Source organism: Salvelinus sp. IW2-2015, linkage group LG20 (assembly GCF_002910315.2).
Source record: "Salvelinus sp. IW2-2015 linkage group LG20, ASM291031v2, whole genome shotgun sequence".
In the NCBI taxonomy this organism is placed as follows: domain Eukaryota; kingdom Metazoa; phylum Chordata; class Actinopteri; order Salmoniformes; family Salmonidae; genus Salvelinus; species Salvelinus sp. IW2-2015.
The window spans coordinates 54,627,872-54,648,442 of record NC_036860.1 but is presented as its reverse complement, the minus strand read 5'-3'; the positions used below and the strand labels follow the sequence as shown (position 1 = coordinate 54,648,442).

Sequence of the window (20,571 nt, the reverse complement as noted above, 5' to 3'; positions counted from 1 at the left end):
TAACCATAGCAGCAGCCTCTATATTGAATTTTATGCCTTAGTGACTATGTATAAAAATGCACTCTAACATATAGGAGGAACATTATATTGAGCCCAACAGACTGCAGCTTTATATTGTATGCCTATTTACCTTTAATGCTAAATAACCTACCTACAGCAATGATTCTCAAACCTTTTCAACCTACAGACCATAGGAAAAGACAAGGGTCTCGATGTACCACCCAAAGGCTTCTACCTAAATAGGGATTAATATGTAATACTACAGTATGCCACAGTAAAGTAAATGAAAGTTTACTTGTTGAGCCCAGTGGTGGAAAAAGTACCAATGGTCATACTTGAGTAAGAGTAAAGATACCTTAATAGAAAATGACTCAAGTAAAAGTGAAAGTCCCCCAGTAGAATTCTACTTGAGTAAAAGTATTTGGTTTTAAATATATATATATATATATATCAAAAGTACATGTAATTGCTAAAATATACTTTATCAAAAGTAAATTGATAAATAATTTCAATATAACATGACCGAATACAAACAGTGTAGCTATTCCCTCCGCAAGGCAATCAAACAAGCTAATGGTCAGTATAGAGACAAAGTAGAGTTGCAATTCAACGGCTCAGACACAAGAGGTATGTGGCAGGGTCTACAGTCAATCACGGATTACAAAAAGAAAACCAGCCCCGTCGCGGACCAGGATGTCTTGCTCCCAGACAGACTAAATAACTTCTTTGCTCGCTTTGAGGACAATACAGTGCCACTAACACGGCCCGCTACCAAAACCTGCGAACTCTCCTTCACTGCAGCCGACGTGAGTAAAACATTTAAACGTGTTAACCCTCGCAAGGCTGCAGGCCCAGACGGCATCCCCAGAGCATGCGCAGACCAGCTGGCTGGTGTGTTTACGACATATTCAATCAATCCTTATCCATCTGCTCTTCCCACATGCTTCAAGAGGGCCACCATTGTTCCTGTTCCCAAGGAAGCTAAGGTAACTGAGCTAAACGACTACCGCCCCGTAGCACTCACTTCCGTCATCATGAAGTGCTTTGAGAGACTAGTCAAGGACCATATCACCTCCACCCTACCTGACACCCTAGACCCACTCCAATTTGCTTACCCGCTGATCCTCAACACTGGGGCCCCACAAGGGTGCATTCTGAGCCCTCTCCTGTACTCCCTGTTCACCCACGACTGCGTGGCCATGCACGCCTCCAACTCAGTCATCAAGCTTGCGGACGACACTACAGTGGTAGGCTTGATTACCAACAACGACGAGACGGCCTACAGGGAGGACTCCCTACAGGGAGGAGTGTGGTGTCAGGAAAATAACCTCACACTCAACGTCAACAAAACAAATGAGAGGATTGTGGACTTCAGGAAACAGCAGAGGGAGCACCCCCCTATCCACATCGACGGGACAGTAGTGGAGAGGGTAGTAAGTTTTAAGTTCCTCGGCGTACACATCACGGACAAACTGAATTGCAGCGCCTCTTCAACCTCAGGAGGCTGAAGAAATTCGGCTTGTCACCAAAAGCCCTCACAAACTTCTACAGATGCACAATCGAGAGCATCCTGTCGGGCTGTATCACCGCCCGGTACGGCAACTGCTCCGCCCACAACCGTAAGGCTCTCCAGAGGGTAGTGAGGTCTGCACAACGTATCACCGGTCCAGGACACCTACACCACCCGATGTCACAGGAAGGCCATAAAGATCATCAAGGACAACAACCACCCGAGCCACTGCCTGTTCACCCCGCTATCATCCAGAAGGCGAGGTCAGTACAGGTGCATCAAAGCAGGGACCGAGAGACTGAAAAACAGCTTCTATCTCAAGGCCATCAGACTGTTAAACAGCCACCACTAACATCGAGTGGCTGCTGTCAACATACTCACTCAACTCCAGCTCACTTTAATAATGTAAATGGATGGAAATTGATCAAAAATGTATCACTAGCCACTATAAACAATGCCACTTAATATAATGTATATGTATATACTGTACTCTATATCATCTACTGCATCTTGCCATCTTTATGTAATACATGTATCACTAGCCACTTTAAACTATRCACTTTTATGTTKRCATACCCTACATTACTCATCTCATATGTATATACTGTACTCGATACCATCTACTGCATCTTGCCTATGCCGTTCTGTACCATCACTCATTCATATATCTTTATGTACATATTCTTTATCCCTTTACACTTGTGTGTATAAGGTAGTAGTTGTGGAATTGTTAGGTTCGATTACTCGTTGGTTATTACTGCATTGTCGGAACTAGAAGCACATACATTTCGCTACACTCGCATTAACATCTGCTAACCATGTGTATGTGACAAATAAAATTTGATTTGATTTGAAATTCCTTATATTAAGCAATCCAGACGGCACCATTTTCTTGTTTTTATTTATTTACGGATAGCCAGGGGCACGCTCCCACACTCAGATATAATTCACAAACAAAGCATGTGTTTCGTGATTCCGCCAGATCAGAAGCAGTAGGGATGACCAGGGATGTTTTCTTGATACAGTAAGTGTGTGAATTAGACTATTTTCCTGTATGGAGTAAAAAGCACATACTTTTCTTTAGGAATGTGGTTTAGTAAAAGTAGTCAAAAATATGAATAGTAAAGTACAGATACCCAAAAAAACTACTTAAGTAATACTTTCAAGTTTAGGTTGAGCCTTGTGACAAAACAGATTAGGAACCTCTCTGACCTATCATTTCCCAAAGGATCCACCTCGGATGAATGCTCTATGGGTGTGACATCCTGTCATATATGTTTTTTTTCTCACTCAGTATGTGTCATGTTGTAGGAATGCTGTATAGATTTCATATGCTTTCATGTTATCCCTCCCTCTATGTATCCATATTCCTGGTATTGATCTATGAATCCATTCATTGAGGAAAGCACAGCAGTCTGGTGCTCTAATCTAGGATTACTGTTCCCTACAACAACCTTGCTGTTCAATGTTTTCTTAACAACCACACTGCTGTAAACTAAAATGATTTTTCATGCAATACTGTAGTAGGCCTATTACGGATAATGTATTCAGTCACTTGACATGTCTACCAATCTGATTTGAACATTCAGATTGAACATTTTAACAATATGCTTATTTAGACATCATTTGTGTGTGTACTCTCTGTCAAGTGGCTTTCTTATCTCTAATGAATCAGTTGATTGGATTATTGTTTTGATCCCAGAGTAATCAGTCAGAAGGGTATTTTAACAAATGTAGGCTTAATACAAAATGGAATTGAAGAGTCTTATATGGTTGATTAATCCAATGCGAGCAAGCGTGTTCTCAGCATCCCCCTCATCATTTTGAAATTGCAACAGAAATAGCTGTAGTGGAGTGATCTACTTGTCTATCACACTGAAGGAGTTGATCGAGAGGCAGCTCACAGAGCCTCAGCTTTCCCTTGGGTATGTGTGCCTGGTTCTTAACCTCCTCTGCCAGGGCTATGTCATCATGGTTGGGCCTTTTCGTTTACTGCCTCCAATCCCTCTGCCACCAAGCTCAGCTAGTAGTTACGGTTGGCTCTGTGTTTGGCCACATGGCATGCTTCAGTTCTCTCTCCACAGGATTGTGGCTGTGTCTGCTTCTCAAAGTGTCATTATATAACAGCGTTATACTTTTGCCTCTATACTCCAGCATTTTCAATGTGAGATAGAATGTTTCGTATTAGGCAACAGTACAGAATGTCAGCTTTTATTTGAGAGTGTTTTCATACCAACAGTATCTGTTTTACCATTTAGAAATGAAAGCACTTCATGTATGGGGCGGCAGCTAGCCTAGTGGTTAGAGTGTTGGGCCAGTAACCGAAAGGTTGCTGGATCGAATCCTCGAGCTGACAAGGTAAAAATATGTTGTTCTGCCTTTGAACAAGGCAGTTAACCCACTGTTCCCTGGTAGGCCATAAATAAGAATTTGATCTTAACTGACTTGCCTAGTTAAATAATTTACTATTTTCTACATTGTAGAATAATAGTGAAGCCTCAAAACTATAAAATAACACATATGGAATCATGTAGTAACCAAAACATTGTTAAACAAATCAAAATATATGTAATATTTTAGACTCTTCAAAGTAGCCACCCTTTGCCTTGATGACCACTTTGCACACTCTTGGCATTCTCTCAACCAGATTCACCTGGAATTATTTCCCAACAGTCTTGAAGGAGCACTTATTGGCTGCTTTTCCTTCACTCTGCGGTCCAAATCATCCCAAACCATCTCAATTGGGTTGAGGTCGGGTGATTGTGGAGGCACTCCACAATCACTCTCCTTTTTTAGTCAAATAGACCTTACACAGCCTGGAGGTGTGTTGGGTCATTGTACGGTTGAAAAACAAATGATAGGTCCCGTGTGGCTCAGTTGGTAGAGCATGGCGCTTGCAACGCCAGGGTTGTGGGTTCATTCCCCACGGGGGGACCAGGATGAATATGTATGAACTTTCCAATGTGTAAGTCGCTCTGGATAAGAGCGTCTGCTAAATGACTTAAATGTAAATGTAAATGATAGTTCCACTAAGCGTTTCACCAGATGGGATTGCTTATCGCTGCAGAATGCTGTGGTAGCCGTGCTGGTTAAGTGTGCCTTGAATTAAAAATAAATCACCAGCAAAGCACCATCACACCTCCTCCATGCTTCACGGTGGGAACAAAACATGCAGAGATCATCCGTTCACCTACTCTGCGTTTCACAAAGACATGGCGGTTGGAACCAAAAATCTCAAATTTAGACTCATCAGACCAAAGGACAGATTACCTCCGGTCTAATGTCCATTGCCTGTGTATCTTGGCCCAAGCAAGTCTCTTCTTATTATTTGTGTCCTTTAGTAGTGGTTTCTTTGCAGCAATTCGACCATGTAGGCCTGATTCACGCAGTCTCCTCTGAACAGTTGATGTTGAAATGTGTCTGTTACTTGAACTCTCTGAAGCATTTGTTTGGGCTGCATTTTCTGAGGCTGGTAACTCTAATGAATGTGTCCTCTGCAGCAGAGCTAACTCTGGGTCTTCCTTTCCTGTGGCGGTCCTCATGAGAGCCAGTTTCATCATAGCGCTTGATGATGTTTGCGACTGCACTTGAAGAAACTTCTTGAAATGTTCCGTATTGAATGACCATGTCTTAAATCAATGATGGACTGTCATTTCACTTTGCTTATTTGAGCTTTTCTTGCCATAATATGGACTTGGTCTTTTACCAAATAGGGCTATCGTCTGTATACCACACCTACCTTGTCACAACACAACTGATTGGCTCAAACGCATTATGAAGAAAAGAAATTCCACAAATTAACTTAACAAGGTACACCTTTAATTGAAATGCATTCCAGGTAACTACCTCATGAAGCTGGCTGAGAGAATGCCAAGACTGTGCAAAGCTGTCATCAAGACCAAGAATTTAATTTCTCCTTTGCCAAGATAATCCACCTGACAGGTGTGGCATATCAAGAAGATGATCATTACACCTTGTGTTGGGGACAATAAAAGGCTACTCTAATATCAAATCAAAGTTTATTTGTCACGTGCGCTGAATACAACAGGTATTAGACCTTACAGTGAAATTCTTACTTACAGGCCATAACCAATAGTGCAAAAAAGGTATTAGGTGAACATTAGGTAGGTAAAGAAATAAAACAACAGTAAAAAGACAGGCTATATACAGTAGCGAGGCTATAAAAGTAGCGAGGCTACATACAGACACCGGTTAGTCAGGCTGATTTGAGGTAGTATGTATATGTATATGTGTATGTATATGGTTAAAGTGACTATGCATGTATGATGAACAGAGAGTAGCAGTAGCGTAAAAGAGGGTTTGGGGGGGGGAACACAATGCAAATAGTCCGGGTAGCCATTTGATTACCTGTTCAGGAGTCTTATGGCTTCGGGGTAAAAACTGTTGAGAAGCCTTTTTGACCTAGACTTGGCACTCCGGTACCGCTTGCCATGCGGTAGTAGAGAGAACAATCTATGACTGGGGTGGCTGGGGTCTTTGACAATTTTTAGGGCCTTCTTCTGACATCGCCTGGTGTAGAAGTCCTGGATGGCAGGCAGCTTAGCCCCAGTGATGTACTGGGCCGTACGCACTACCCTCTGTTGTGCCTTGCGGTCAGAGGCCGAGCAATTGCCGTACCAGGCAGTGATGCAACCAGTCAGGATGCTCTCGATGCTGCAGCTGTAGAACTTTTTGAGGATCTCAGGAGCCGTGCCAAATCTTTTCAGTTTCCGGAGGGGGAATAGGCTTTGTCTTCACGACTGTCTTGGTGTGTTTGGACCATTCTAGTTTGTTGTTGATGTGGACACCAAGGAACTTGAAGCTCTCAACCTGCTCCACTACAGCCCCGTCGATGAGAATGGGGGCGTGCTCGGTCCTCCTTTTCCTGTAGTCCACAATAATCTCCTTAGTCTTGGTTACGTTGAGGGAKAGGTTGTTATTCTGGCACCACCCGGCCAGGTCTCTGACCTCCTCCCTATAGGCTGTCTTGTTGTTGTCAGTGATCAGGCCTACCACTGTTGTGTCGTCTGCAAACGTAATGATGGTGTTGGAGTCGTGCCTGGCCATGCAGTCGTGGGTGAACAGGGAGTACAGGAAGGGACTGAGCACACACCCCTGTGGAGCTCCAGTGTTGAGGATCAGCGTGGCAGATGTGTTGCTACCTACCCTCACCACCTGGGGGCGGCCCGTCAGGAAGTCCAGGATCCAGTTGCAGAAGGAGGTGTTTAGTCCCAGGATCCTTAGCTTAGTGATGAGCTTTGAGGGTACTATGGTGTTGAACGCTGAGCTGTAGTCAATGAATAGCATTCTCACATAAGTGTTCCTTTTGTCCAGGTGGGAAAGGGCAGTGTGGAGTGCAATAGAGATTACATCATCTGTGGATCTGTTTGGGCGGTATGCAAATTGGAGTGGGTCTAGCATTTCTGGATAATGGTGTTGATGTGGGCCATTCCAACGTTTCAAAGCACTTCATGGCTACGGACGTGAATGCTATGGGTCTGTAGTCATTTAGGCAGGTTGCCATTGTGTTCTTGGGCACAGGGACTATGGTGGTCTGCTTGAAACATGTTGGTATTACAGACTCAATCAGGGAAATGTTGAAAATGTCTGTGAAGACACCTGCCAGTTGGTCAGCACATGCCCGGAGCACACGTCCTGGTAATCCATCTGGCCCCGCACCCTTGTGTATGTTGACCTGTTTAAAGGTCTTACTCACATCGGCTACGGAGGCGTGATCACACAGTCGTCCAGAACAGCTGATGCTCTCATGCATGCCTCAGTGTTGCTTGCCTCAAAGCGAGCATAGAAGTGATTTAGCTCGTCTGGTAGGCTCGTGTCACTGGGCAGCTCGCGGCTGTGCTTCCTTTGTAGTCTGTAATAGTTTGCAAGCCCTGCCACAAGACGAGCGTCCGAGCCGGTGTAGTATGATTCAATCTTAGCCCTGTATTGACGCTTTGCCTGTTTGATGGTTCGTCGCAGGGCATAGCAGGATTTCTTGTAAGCTTCCGGATTAGAGTCCCGCACCTTGAAAGCGCAGCTCTACCCTTTAGCTCAGTGCGAATGTTGCCTGTAATCCATGGCTTCTGGTTGGGGTATGTACGTACAGTCACTGTGGGGACGATGTCCTCGATGCACTTATTGATAAAGCCAGTGACTGATGTGGTGTACTCCTCAATGCCATCGGAGAATCCCGAACATGTTCCAGTCTGTGATAGCAAAACAGTCCTGTAGTTTAGCATCTGCTTTATCTGACCACTTTTTTATAGACCGAGTCACTGGTGATTCCTGCTTTAATTTTTGCTTGTAAGCAGGAATCAGGAAGATAGAGTTGTGGTCGAATTTACCAAATGGAGGGCAAGGGAGAGCTTTGTACGCGTCTCTGTGTGTGGAGTACAGGTGATCTAGAATTTTTTTCCCTCTGGTTGCACATTTAACATGTTGATGGAAATTTGGTAGAACTGATTTAAGTTTCCCTGCATTAAAGTCTCTGGCCACTAGGAGCGTCGCCTCTGGGTGAGTGGTTTCCTGTTTGCCTATTTCCTTATACAGCTGACTGAGTGCGGTCTTTGTTCCAGCATCTGTCTGTGGTGGTAAATAAACAGCCACGAAAAGTATAGCTGAAAACTGTCTAGGCAAGTTGTGTGGCCTGCAATTTATCCCAATATACTCTACTTCAGGTGAGCAAAATCTAGAGACTTCCTTAGATTTCCTACACCAGCTGTTGTTTACAAATATGCACAGACCACCCCCCTCGTCTTACCGGAGTGTGCTGTTCTATCTTGCCGGTGCAGCGTGTATCCCGCTAGCTGAATATCCACGTTGTCATTCAGCCTCGATTCCGTGAAACAAAGCATATTACAGTTTTCCTCCCGTTGGTAGGATATTCGTGATCGTACCTCGTCTAGTTTATTGTCCAATGATTGCACGTCGGCGAGTAGTATTGACGGTAACGGCAGCTTTCCCACTCGCCTTTTCCCGGGTCCTGACCAGGCATCCGGCTCTTTGTCCTCTGTACCTGCGTTGCTTCTTCTTGCAAATAACGGGGATGTCGGCCCTGCCGGGTATTTGGAGATTGTCTTGTGCATCTTGTTTGTTGAAGAAAAAATCTTAGTCTAATCCGAGGTGAGTGATCGCTGTTCTGATATCCAGAAGCTCTTTTTTTGCCGTAAGATATGGTTGCAGAAACATTATGTACAAAATAAGTTACAAATAATGCGAGAAAAACCCCCACATAATAGCACAATTGGTTGGGTGCCCGTAAAACCGCTGCCATTTCTTCCGGCGCCATTTACAGTTTTGTCACACAACACAATGCCGCAGATGTCTCAAGTTTTGAGGGAGCGTGTAATTGGCATGCTGACTGCAGGAATGTCCATCAGAGCTGTTGCCAGAACATGTCATGTTCATTTCTCTACCATAAGCTGCCATCAATGTCATTTTAGAGAATTTGGCATTACGTCCAACTGGCCTCACAACCGTAGACAACGTGTTAGGTGGGCGAGCGGTTTGCTGATGTCAGCGTTGTGAACAGAGTGCCCCATGGTGGCTGTGGCGTTATGGTATGGGCAGGAATAAGCTGCGGACAACAAACACAATTGCATTTCATTGATTGCAATTTGAATGCACAGAGATACCGTGACGAGTTCATGAGGCCCATTGTCGTGCCATTCATCCACCGCCATCACCTCAAGTTTCAGCATGATAATGCATGGCTCCATGTCACAAGGATCTGTACAAGTCCTTCAAGGTGAAAATGTCCCAGTTCTTCCATGGCCTGCATATTCACCAGACATGTCACCCATGTCTGGCGAATAAAAAAATTAAAAACAGATACCTTATTTACATAAGTATTCAGACCCTTTGTTATGAGACGCAAAATTGAGCTCAGGTGCATCCTGTTTCTATTGATCATCCTTGAGATGTTTCTACAACTTGATTGGAGTCCACCTGTGGTAAATTCAATTGATTGGACATGATTTGGAAAAGCACACACCTCTCTGTATAAGGATCCACAGTTGACAGTGCATGTCAGAGCAAAAAAGAAGCCATGACGTCGAAGGAATTGTCCATAATAGCTCGGAGCTCGGGAAAGGTACCAAAATAATTCTGTAGCGTTGAAGGTTCCCAAGAACACAGGGACGTGTCAGGGACGTGACCAAGAACCCCATCATGACTCTGACAGAGCTGCAGAGTTTCTCTGTGGGGATGGGAGAACCTTCCAGAAGAGGATCTGCAGAGAAGAATGGGAGAAACTTCCCAAATACAGGTGTGCCAAGCTTGTAGCATCATACCCAAAAAGACCTGAGGCTGTAATCGCTGCCAGAAGTGCTTGAAAAAAATAGTGAGTAAAGGTTCTGAATACTTATATAAATGTGATTAAGAATAATAATGTTTTATATAAATTTGCAAGTCATTATTGGGTATTGTGTGTTGATTTATGAGTAAAAAAACAAACAATTGAAACCATTTTAGAATAAGGCTGTAACATAACAAAATGTGGAAAAAGTCAAGGGGTCTGAATTCTTTCCGAATGCACTGTAACTATTTGTTCAGCACTTTTGAAATGTACAGCGATAGTATTCAGAACATGGGCCGTTATTTCAGTTTTCCTCCTGTACACCAAGTCAGTACCGTAGGATAAATAAAGGGGCATATAAGCAGACAATGAAAGCTCTTACAATATTCAATGATTGCATTTCTCTAAAACAGGCTATAGGCTACATGTGTACCATAAAGTCAGAACAGTAGGCGAAGTTATGAGGGAAAAGGGACCAAATTATTATGGTGAGGCACAGGGCCTACAAACAGCTTACTACACAACATACACTCAGTATTACTTTTTTTGGCTACAGTATTCATATCTCCCTGGCATATTACATTATTTATGCAGCAGCATACAAGACATTTCTGGACTCACCTTCTTGTGGACTCTAGAAAAAGTCCCATTTTTATTTTTATTGGCCAGTCTGAGATAAGGTTTTTTCTTTGCAACTCTGCCTAGAAGGCCAGCATCCCGGAGTCGCCTCTTCACTGTTGACGTTGAGACTGGTGTTTTGCAGGTACTATTTAATGAAGCTGCCAGTTGAGGACTTGTGAGGCATCGGTTTCTCAAACTAGACATTCTAATGTACTTCTCCTCTTGCTCAGTTGTGCACCGGGGCCTCCCATTCTTCTTTCTATTCTGGTTAGAGACAGTTTGTGCTGTTCTGTGATGGGAGTAGTACACAGCGTTGTACGAGATCTTCGGTTTCTTGTCAATTTCTCACATGGAATAGCCTTCATTTCTCAGAACAAGAATAGACTGACGAGTTTCAGAAGAAAGTGCTTTGTTTCTGGCCATTTTGAGCCTGTAATCGAACCCACTAATGCTGATGCTCCAGATACTCAACTAGTCTAAAGAAGGCCAGTTTTATTGTTTATTTAATAAGCACAACCGTTTCCAGCTGTGCTAACATAATTGCAAAAGGGTTTTCTAATGATCAATTAGCGTTTTTTAAATGATAAACTTGGATTAACTAACACAACGTGCCATTGGAACACAGGAGTGATGGTTGCTGATAATTGTTTCCAGCTACAATAGTCATTTACAACATAAACAATGTCTACACTGTTTTTCTGATGAATTGGATGTTATTTTAATGGACAAAAAATGTGCATTTCTTTCAATAACAAGGACATTTCTAAGTGACCCCAAACGTTTGAACAGTAGTGTACGTGTTCTCACCTTTCCACTGAGGGGTCATAGTTTGTAGGCCAAACCGTTCAGACACTACAAACGATTTTGAGAGAAGACCAGTTTTCGGGTCGTCTCATGGTCTGACAAATACTGCTCTAGCTCTGTCACCTTTCCCCGCAGATGCAGACGTGAGACATCGCAGATGTGGCGGATTGAGACGCGTCCAATGAAAAAAATGCTGATATCTGTAGCTTCAACTGACTGATTTTTAAAATGGGATAATTGGTTTTCCGTCGCAGCGTGGACATTGTCTCTAGGGGGTTAACCAGAGATGAAAGAAATATACTCAAATACTGTAAAACTATTTGGTGCAATTTGCTTTATGACTGCCCAAACGGGCAAGTGAAATGTTGTTTCGAAGACAACGTTAATTGCTTTGACTCCATTGTTTCATTTGTGCATGTGCATTTGTAGGCATTACACAATTCTTCTCTCTAAATTCCCTTTCCCCTCTGTGTGTCATTCACTCAATTGCGTTCCGATTTTAAAATGTCACTCCTTGACAAGAGTCACTAGAGACTCAAAGTCACCAGCGGGTAGAACAAAATTAAAACATTGTTTGTTAGGTGCAGGTAGTTGCAGAAACTATGGAATATGTGTTCCAATAATGAGCTTTAGTTTTTGAATAATTGCGTTCAGTCTATTTTCCGCTTAGGCTCCTTTACGAACTGCTAGTGCCATTTACAATTGGTTAGTCTAAACTATAACACCCCTGAACATAGACAGGTTTCACTGAAAATATGCAGAAACATTAGTTTGATAAAGACAGAGCATATTTTTTATCAGAATCATTAAGCATATGCCTACTCCCCAAATAGATGTCGGGACCATAATTCCTCACCATGCAGTCTTCAATATGGAATTGTTAATCCAACATCTGTATAATGAAAAGAAAACAGATTTGGGTTTGTAACCAAACATTTTTTTTCTTTCAACTCTCCAAATTGAGCCTTGTTTCAAATGATCACTCTTTGAAAATACAGTTCCCAGACTCTGTTCTATTTTGTTCTATTGTTCTATTTTCTGCTATATTACTGTACATCATGTTTTTTTACTATAAAATAGGGATGTCTTCACTGTGATAAGGGCTCAGGAAATAAAAGCGTCTTGTCTGCTAAATGAACAAACAAGGCTATGCCATTGCACAGCCATAGGCTACTACAAGCAAGCGCCACTGCACTGCTCTGAACTTAGTCACTGTCACTAGCCAGCTACCAACCATTTCTCAACCCTGCAAATTACAGGCTGCTGCCCTATGTACATAGACCTGGAACACTGGCCCCTTTAGTAACCGTAATATCCGCATATTTTTTTCCAGTGCGGGCCTTGTGTTCTAAAAATATAATACTTTTTTTCACTAAGTACTCAAAAAAAAGAATCGTAATGTGAGCACTTAAACAGTCAGGAAATATCAAATGCCCATCCCTAGCTTTAGCTAGCCCACATAGGTTCCCAATCTCCCAACCTCATAACTAGCTACCAAAGAAGCCATTTCCGGCTATCAATCAAGTAGGAGTAGCTAGCTTGTCTAATATCTTAGCTGGCATGCCTGCTGGAAAAGTTGGTAGACTTTAGAAAAGCAAGCAATTACTAAATGTACTGAATAAGACTTGCATTACTTTCAATCTTTTACTCAGATTTTACCAGAGATGCAGAGAAGAAGATTTAGTTTATTTAAAAAAAGAACCACCAGTCATCATTCACCATTGTTACTATTGGGCAAAACATAAACCAATGCAACCAAAATAAACTGCAAATGCATCCAATAACTTTGTAGAAAAACAAGCTTGGTGTAGTCATTGTGCACAAGGAATATGGGACCAAATATTACACTTTTGACGACTTTGATACCCTAAGTGAATTTGTCCAAATACTTCTTCACATGGTGGACTAGATACTTAAAGTGCTTTAATTTCTAAACGGTACAACAGATGTGTGAAAATACCCTCAAATAAAAGGTGACATTCTGTACTGTTGCCTCGTATGAAACGCTTGATCTCAAATCCAAAATGCTGGAGTATAGAGCCCCCTCTCCCCCCAAAAAACACTGTCCAAATACATATGGAGGGGAGCGTATTTTCAACAACCTCAGTCCTCAAACAAAGGTTTCCACATTGTTTGTATGCACTGTTTGACCAATAATAGAATAGATTGAAAATGAGACAGAATATGTACTGAATTCATACACATACAATACATGGCACCAAACATCCTTTCTAAATGACATGCTAAGGACCATGACATGCAGGTCTACAAATGTAACCCTGTAGTTTCTTTGTTTGGAGAGGAGAAACTCATGTTGTTTGTCTTCGAGTGCACTTACCTCGTCCCCAGACCAATTTCCCACAGACATTGTCGGTTGAACGTACTGACGTTTTCTTATTACTTTACTTGCTACTATGGGTTATTTTACTTTTCTCTGTTCATCTGATTTGACTGCCCCTAAACCCTATCATGACAACTGATGGTGATTACCTGTGTCCATGTTGATCTGGCTTGTCAGAGGAAATCTGTCTGGTCCAGAGACGAGGGGTTAGAACATCTACAGGTATATGGTGCTGAGTCTCCAGTGCTCAACATTACATCTGCTGTGTTCAAGGCTGCTCCACATGAATCTTTAATGAAACTGTACAAGTGCACCTTAAAGTCCAAGGACATGACAATATGTACTCTCTTACAGAATCTATATGCTGATGCTGCTCACAATTAAGACATGTGTACATGCATTCTGTATATAATGGGAAGTGGGTGGACTGAGAGATCTAAGCATGTGTGAACACAGGGATTAGTGTCAGTTGTCATGTGAAATTCAAAGCTAATGTTCCTCAGAACTTCTGACTATTGCATCCCCTAAAGCCCTGTCCTCATGACAGCCTGTTGTGTCTGCAGGGGCCAGGACAGATTAACTGAGAGAGAGAGCAGCAGGAGATGATGCTGGCATTACATTCAATCTCTGAAAATTATTTTATATTATATTATTTACTAATTTGTCAGTCTGCCATTGGAAGACCCACCTCAACCCTATTCAGACTTCTCAATGCATTATTCATATTGAGCCATTTCTTCAGAGAGGAATTCTGTTTGAAGTTATTTCACCCGGTATGAAATAGCCTCCAGCATCCTAACTTTTCAATCTCATCTGTGAACCTCCAGACCATTACCCGTCTACTCTATAGATGGATTGAGTTAAATAGCTTTAGGACATCATGTGGGATAGTTGTAGAATATAGAATAAGCTTTTAAGCAAAATGATCATGAATTACATAACAGGAAATCATTGTTCTGAAATTCAATATTTTATTACACAGACAAAATGGCCTCACTGGTTTTGAATACATTCTATACATTCTATACATTAGTTGACGATACTCAGCAAGCACATACTTAATAAACACATATCTGGATTGGAAATGGGATTAGACCCTGGTGGATTCACAGAGATGTTCATTCCTATTACCTCTGTAGGAATGGCGACACCACAATAGTGACACCATCAAAATGTCCCATATAACAACAGCCAAAGGTCACATCAAAAGGTCAATGTTCACTCGCTGGTTCCTGGTTATCCAGTGGTAGGTCAGCCATGCTGAGTTTAAAGGCACAATCTGTCAGAATTGCTGATTTCCAATGGTCATTCATTTCAATTAATTACATAAATTATAATAATGACTTATGAGCTTAGTACATCTGCCTCACCCTATCATACCCCGATGTCTAAGGTTGTTACTCTTTTTTTTGTAAACAATGTAAAGCTTAAACAATATCCATAATCTCCATAATCCCATCTGCCTTTAAGAGTCCACAGGACTCTGCCACAGTCCACAGTCCATTATTTTTGCTTTAAAAACTCTTTGCATGATCTCTGTGTAAGCAAGTAAACCAAGTCATCTGATCTTCCCCAGTCAGAGGTTTTCCTCTTTGCCAATGTGTTTTGCCAATGTGTCTGTCATTAATTAATCAAAAATGCACTTCTATTTTTATCAATCAGCATGTAATATTTACCTAATATAACACATAAAAGACACATTTCAGTTCAAATCTGAGCCATTGATCTTATAACTTATGAAATATGTACAGTTAAAGTCGGARGTTTGCATACACCTGAGCCAAATACATTTAAACTCAGTTTTTCACAATTCCTGACATTTAATCCTAGTAAAAATTCCCTGTCTTAGGTCAGTTAGGATCACCACTTTATTTTAAGAATGTGAAATGTCAGAATAATGGTAGAGAGAATGATTTATTTCAGATTTTATTTCTTTCATCACATTCCGAGTTTACATACACTCAATTAGTATTTGGTAGCATTGCCTTTAAATTGTTTAAGTTGGGTCAAACGTTTTGGGTAGCCTTCCACAAGCTTCCCACAATAAGTTGGGTAAACTTTGGCCCATTCCTCCTGACAGAGCTGGTGTAACTGAGTCAGGTTTGTAGGCCTCCTTGCTCGGAGCACACACTTTTTCAGTTCTGCCCACAGATTTTCTATAGGATTGTGGTCAGGGCTTTGTAATGGCCACTCCAAGACCTTGACTTTGTTGTCCTTAAGCCATTTTGCCACAACTTTGGAAGTATGCTTGGGGTCATTGTCCATTTGGAAGATCAATTTGCGACCAAGCTTTAACATCCTGACTGATGTGTTGAGATGTTGCTTCAATATATCCACATAATTTTCCATCCTCATGATGCCATCTATTTTGTGAAGTGCACCAGTCCCTCCTGCAGCCAAGCACCCCCACAACATGATGCTGCCACCCCTGTGCTTCACGGTTGGGATAGTGTTCTTCGTCTTGCAAGCATACCCCTTTTTCCTCCAAAGATAACTATGGTCATTATGGCCAAACAGTTCTATTTTTGTTTCATCAGACCAGAGGACATTGCAGTTGAAAACCGTAGTCTTTCTTTTTTTATGGCGGTTTTGGAGCAGTGGCTTCTTCCTTGCTGTGAGCGGCCTTTAAGGTTATGTCGATATAGAACTCGTTTTACTGTGGATATAGAAACTTTTGTACCCGTTTCCTCCAGCATCTTCACAAGGCCCTTTGCTGTTGTTCTGGGATTGATTTGCATCGTTCGCACCAAAGTATGTTTATCCATGACATCATTTTCTGGAATTTTCCAAGCTGTTTAAAGGCACAGTCAACTTAGTGTATGTAAACTTCTGACCCACTGGAATTGTGGTACAGTGAATTATAAGTGAAATAATCTGTCTGTAAACAATTGTTGGAAAAAATACTTGTCATGCACAAAGTAGATTTCCAAACCGACTTGCCAAAACTATAGTTTGTTAACAAGAAATTTGTGGAGTGGTTGAAAAACAAGTTTTTATGACTCCAACCTAAGTGTATATAAACTTCCGACTTCAACTGTAAGTGTTTCCCTTTTGCTAAATTTAGCTTTTTTCTGCAAAGCAGTAAAGTGTTGATATTATCTTCACTGTAGACTCGTGAGCCATACTCACAGTCTTGCACTACCTGTAGCTAGCTACAGTATATGAAAGGATGCCCAAGATCCTGGTCAGTTGGAATAGAGCACATGAAAAATCTAATGGAACTTTGTTTCACAGATCAATTGCTCAGCTTCTCTATGATACTCTGAGTAAAGTAGAAAGCATTTCTGATGACTAGAGTTGAGCTTGCTGTCCTGCCTGTCCATCTGTTGATAGTGGTTTCGATTGGTGGAGGAGGAGAGAAAGGCACAGTATTCAGGGACCAGGGTCCATGCTGCTCAGTTCTTTGACGGTCCTTGCTATCTGGGTCCTTGGGATGTCCAACTCTGACGTCACCCCATTGAAGTTGAAATTGAAAATGGTAAGGGTTAAGGGTAGGGTTTAGGGTAGGGACGTCCCATGGACCCCGGATAGCAGTAACCGTTCTTTGACAGATGCTTTTGCCCTTCTCTTCTCTTTCCTCACAGGCATTGGTCAGACGGGTGTGGGGGAGGGCGAGAAGGGGGGGGAGCTTGCATGGGGGTGGGGCCTGGGGGGTGGGGCAGCGAGCCAGTTGGGGAAGGGGGTGTGGCGGAGCTAATGGGTGGAGGGGTGGCAGGGCAAAATAGGGAGGGGTGGGAGGGCAAAGGGGTGGAGGGGTGGGTGGAGAAACAGATGGGGGAGGACTTAGAGAAGTGGGGGGCAGAGCTCGGTTTGGAGGGGGGTGTAAGGGGGAGGGGTGATGCAGGAGGGAGGGGGGGAGTGGATGGCAGAGGTGGTAGAGTAGAGGTGGGAGAGGGGGGCATGTGGGAGAGGGTGCTGTGTGAGGAAGGGTGACTGTAGGTGTGAGGCAGACTGTAGATTGGCGTGGAGGGCTGGTGGTAGATTGGATAACGAGGTGCAGGGTAGGATTTCACCCGGGTGAAGCTAATGCACCTGCCCTGTAAGTTAGGAGAGAGGGATACAACAGGGAAGAGTGCAATCAGAGGCAGTCATCAGAGTTTTACTGATGCATTGGCGTTATTGCACATCTCTGAATTATTTTATAACGTTTCCATGCAAAGTGGATTTATAGACCTTAGCGTCTCCATTCAAATAGGATCGGAAGGGAATAATACGACCAATCTCTCATTTGATTTGTTTTCCTTTCGGAATAATGTGCTGACTCCATCTTGTCTTCTGCTTAGCTATAAATGTCAAATTCAGTCAAAACAACAAGGAGATTTACTCAGGTAGCAACAGCTTCGGAAAGATGCGGAGAGGGGGAATTTTGTAGATGGTTTGCCCCATCCTCCTATCCACATCTGTCATTGAGACCATATCAAAATAAAACTCCCAGCTAGGCTAGAGTTACAGGAAGGTGGGGATGTGGGTAGTCATCTAACATTAATGGCTTCAGCAGATTAGAACACATTCCTTCAGGTTGGAGCAATACAGTATTAGCACCTCAGCCTGTAAATGCCAGGTTACTTTGAGCCTTCCTCGCAGCCACTCTGTCTGTGCACTGTTATAATGATTAACAGCTGCAACTTTTCTGCTCTATGATTTACTGCCTGGCTTGACATGGTTTAAAATATTAGGTTTTGAGATTATTTAATGAAGAAATGGGCAGTGAGGGCATTGAAAAGCAGTTTTAACAAATTTAGGGACTTAATTGGCGTTCAAAACTGCCAACGTGATGAGTGTGTAGGGAGGTAATGAAAATGCCCACTCTCCTCAACTGCCTGGTGGAATAGTTTAGATGAAGAAAAAAATGATTATAAAGGTTCTGGAAGAATCATCGCAAAAAAAACTAAGTGTAAAAAGAGAATAATAAAGGAAGAGGGTAAACTGAAGCCGAGCCCCTCTCTATTTTCCATGCTGTCTGCTTTGCTCCTCAGGATGTGGTCTTGGCTCCAGACCTTCCTATTTCCCTCACTTTTCCAGGAGTTTGAGTTCTTCTTTCTCTTGAGGATTTGCAACGGAATGGGCCTAGGCATTACGTAGTGTGGTCTCTGCCTCCTTAAAGGAGCAGTCTGTTGTTGCTACATCCATTTTTGTCTCATAAATGTTTTATATGTACCCATTGATTCTTGAAGAAAGTAAATGCCTCATGAGCTTAGTTCTGTCGTACCCCATCAGAACCCAAAATATAAGSTTGTTTTACTCCAATGTTTGTAAACAAAGTAAATGTAAACACACACTATATAGCCTCAGAACATGGTTAAAGCTATACTTTTGATATCATGGATAGTTCATTGCTCTGTCTATGAATTTGAGAGTGGTTACACTTCTCCGTAACCATCCCTCAGCTTTTCACCAAAGCAGGGGCGGGGACACACTTAAAAAAAAAATCAACTGCTGATTTCAACCGCTTTAACTGTTTCCTCTGATTGTATTTTTTTCATGCTTCTCTTACATAACAGCATATCTAAGTGCTGGGCCAGTGGGCCTTATGATCCCTTAGAAGAGCTTTGAAAGAAAATCCCCTGTAAGCCATCATTCTCTGTCATATAGGTAAGCATCAGTCACACACTGGCTTTCTTATTGAGTTGCTAAAAGGGCTTTCCATGACTCTGCATATCCTTGTGTCAGCCCATACAGTGCAGTGACAGCAGGTAGCATGTGTTGGATGTGTCTTTCTCTATGCTGTTTGTCTTCGTGTCGTACCTTGTCTCCAGGATGGGGTCTCATCACAGACACCCTATCATAGCCTTTCCTCAGGAACACCCACAGAGCATCCAGCTTGCCCTGAACAAAGACAGGCACAGTAAAGGGAAGAGAAGAACATTACATAATAGACAAACAACATGGTAATACCAATAATATTGACTGCGTGGTTGCATGTCAGTTGCTTTACACTGCTGTGCTTTGTTTCTATACTGTATATGGTATAGTATACAGGWCTGTTGATCAGTCGGACTGTCTGTCTGTCTGCCTGGTGTTCTTTGTCCGTGGAAGGCTGTTTCCCTCGACATCATAATAGTCAAGGAGAAGGGTATATGTCTGTGTCTGTCTGTCTGGTGCTCTTTGTCCATGGAAAGCTGTGTCCCTCCACGTCATAGCAGTCAGGGAGGAGGGTAGGTAGAGATAAAGGGGAAGGAATGTATTGGGTTGGGACTAGCACCAGCTCCCCTCTTCTCTGCAGATTTCGTCCTCCCGAGGTCGGCTCAGTTCATGCCTGGTTCATATTACGGCTCATCCAGCTGACTGAGACGTTATGAAACAAACTTCCTGGAAATGTTGACGCTACAGGAACACTGCAACTAACTAAGAATTCTTTTGATCATAGACATTTTTTGGGGGGTAATGGAATTTAGAGTGCATATGATTGCGTGTGTGAGTGGAAGGTACTGCAATTTTGTTCTTGTTATTGCCCCACTCAATTACAAGAAATTTGAACTTGTATGGTATACCATACATGTTTTTGATCTTTTCCATGGAGTGTAGAGTGCATATGATGCACTTGTATTTCGATAGGAAGGTACTGCAATTTTGTTCTTGTTATTCCACTACTCAACTAGAAATTGTACCTTTTATGGTAGCCACCTCATGCAACCTGGCAACAAGGGTGTATCCAATTTGTTGCTATTGTTTTTCAACTTCCTGCGCATTGACACCGCTGGTGATGGTAAATGTAAATAACAAAAATATCAAAAATATTTAATGCACACAGAATTGGAAAGATGTGTTAATTATCTGGTGTGGAAAATGATTGAAAACTGTTAACTTTTTTGTTTTTACGTAGTAATAGCACTCAGAAGATGATGAAGGGTTAGGAAAAGGCTATCCAGACATTCCTGACCTTCAAACCAATATTTCATTCAGAATTGGTTAAAATTAGGTCAGGGTTTTGGTTAAGGTAAGAGTCAGTTTTGGATTTTGGTCAGTCTTTTTGGAGGTCAGCAGTGTCCTTATAAATGC

The 20,571-nt window shown here is 42.3% G+C and overlaps 2 protein-coding genes across 2 annotated transcripts in view; one reads left to right on the top strand and one right to left on the bottom strand.

Annotated features, from left to right (window-relative positions):
- Positions 1-20,571, top strand: part of LOC111980524 (AP2-associated protein kinase 1-like) — a 95,870-nt gene that overhangs the window by 47,508 nt on the left and 27,791 nt on the right. The window lies entirely within an intron of this gene.
- LOC111980008 (anthrax toxin receptor 1-like) overlaps positions 14,521-20,571 on the bottom strand; it is a 47,765-nt gene continuing 41,714 nt past the window's right edge. Inside the window, exons 17-18 of the mRNA XM_070449500.1 lie at positions 19,318-19,398; positions 14,521-17,609 (exon numbers count right to left, since the gene is read on the bottom strand). Of these exons, the coding sequence (XP_070305601.1) occupies positions 17,151-17,609; positions 19,318-19,398 (540 nt within the window). The 3' untranslated portion in view covers positions 14,521-17,150. The remainder of the gene's footprint in view (positions 17,610-19,317; positions 19,399-20,571) is intronic.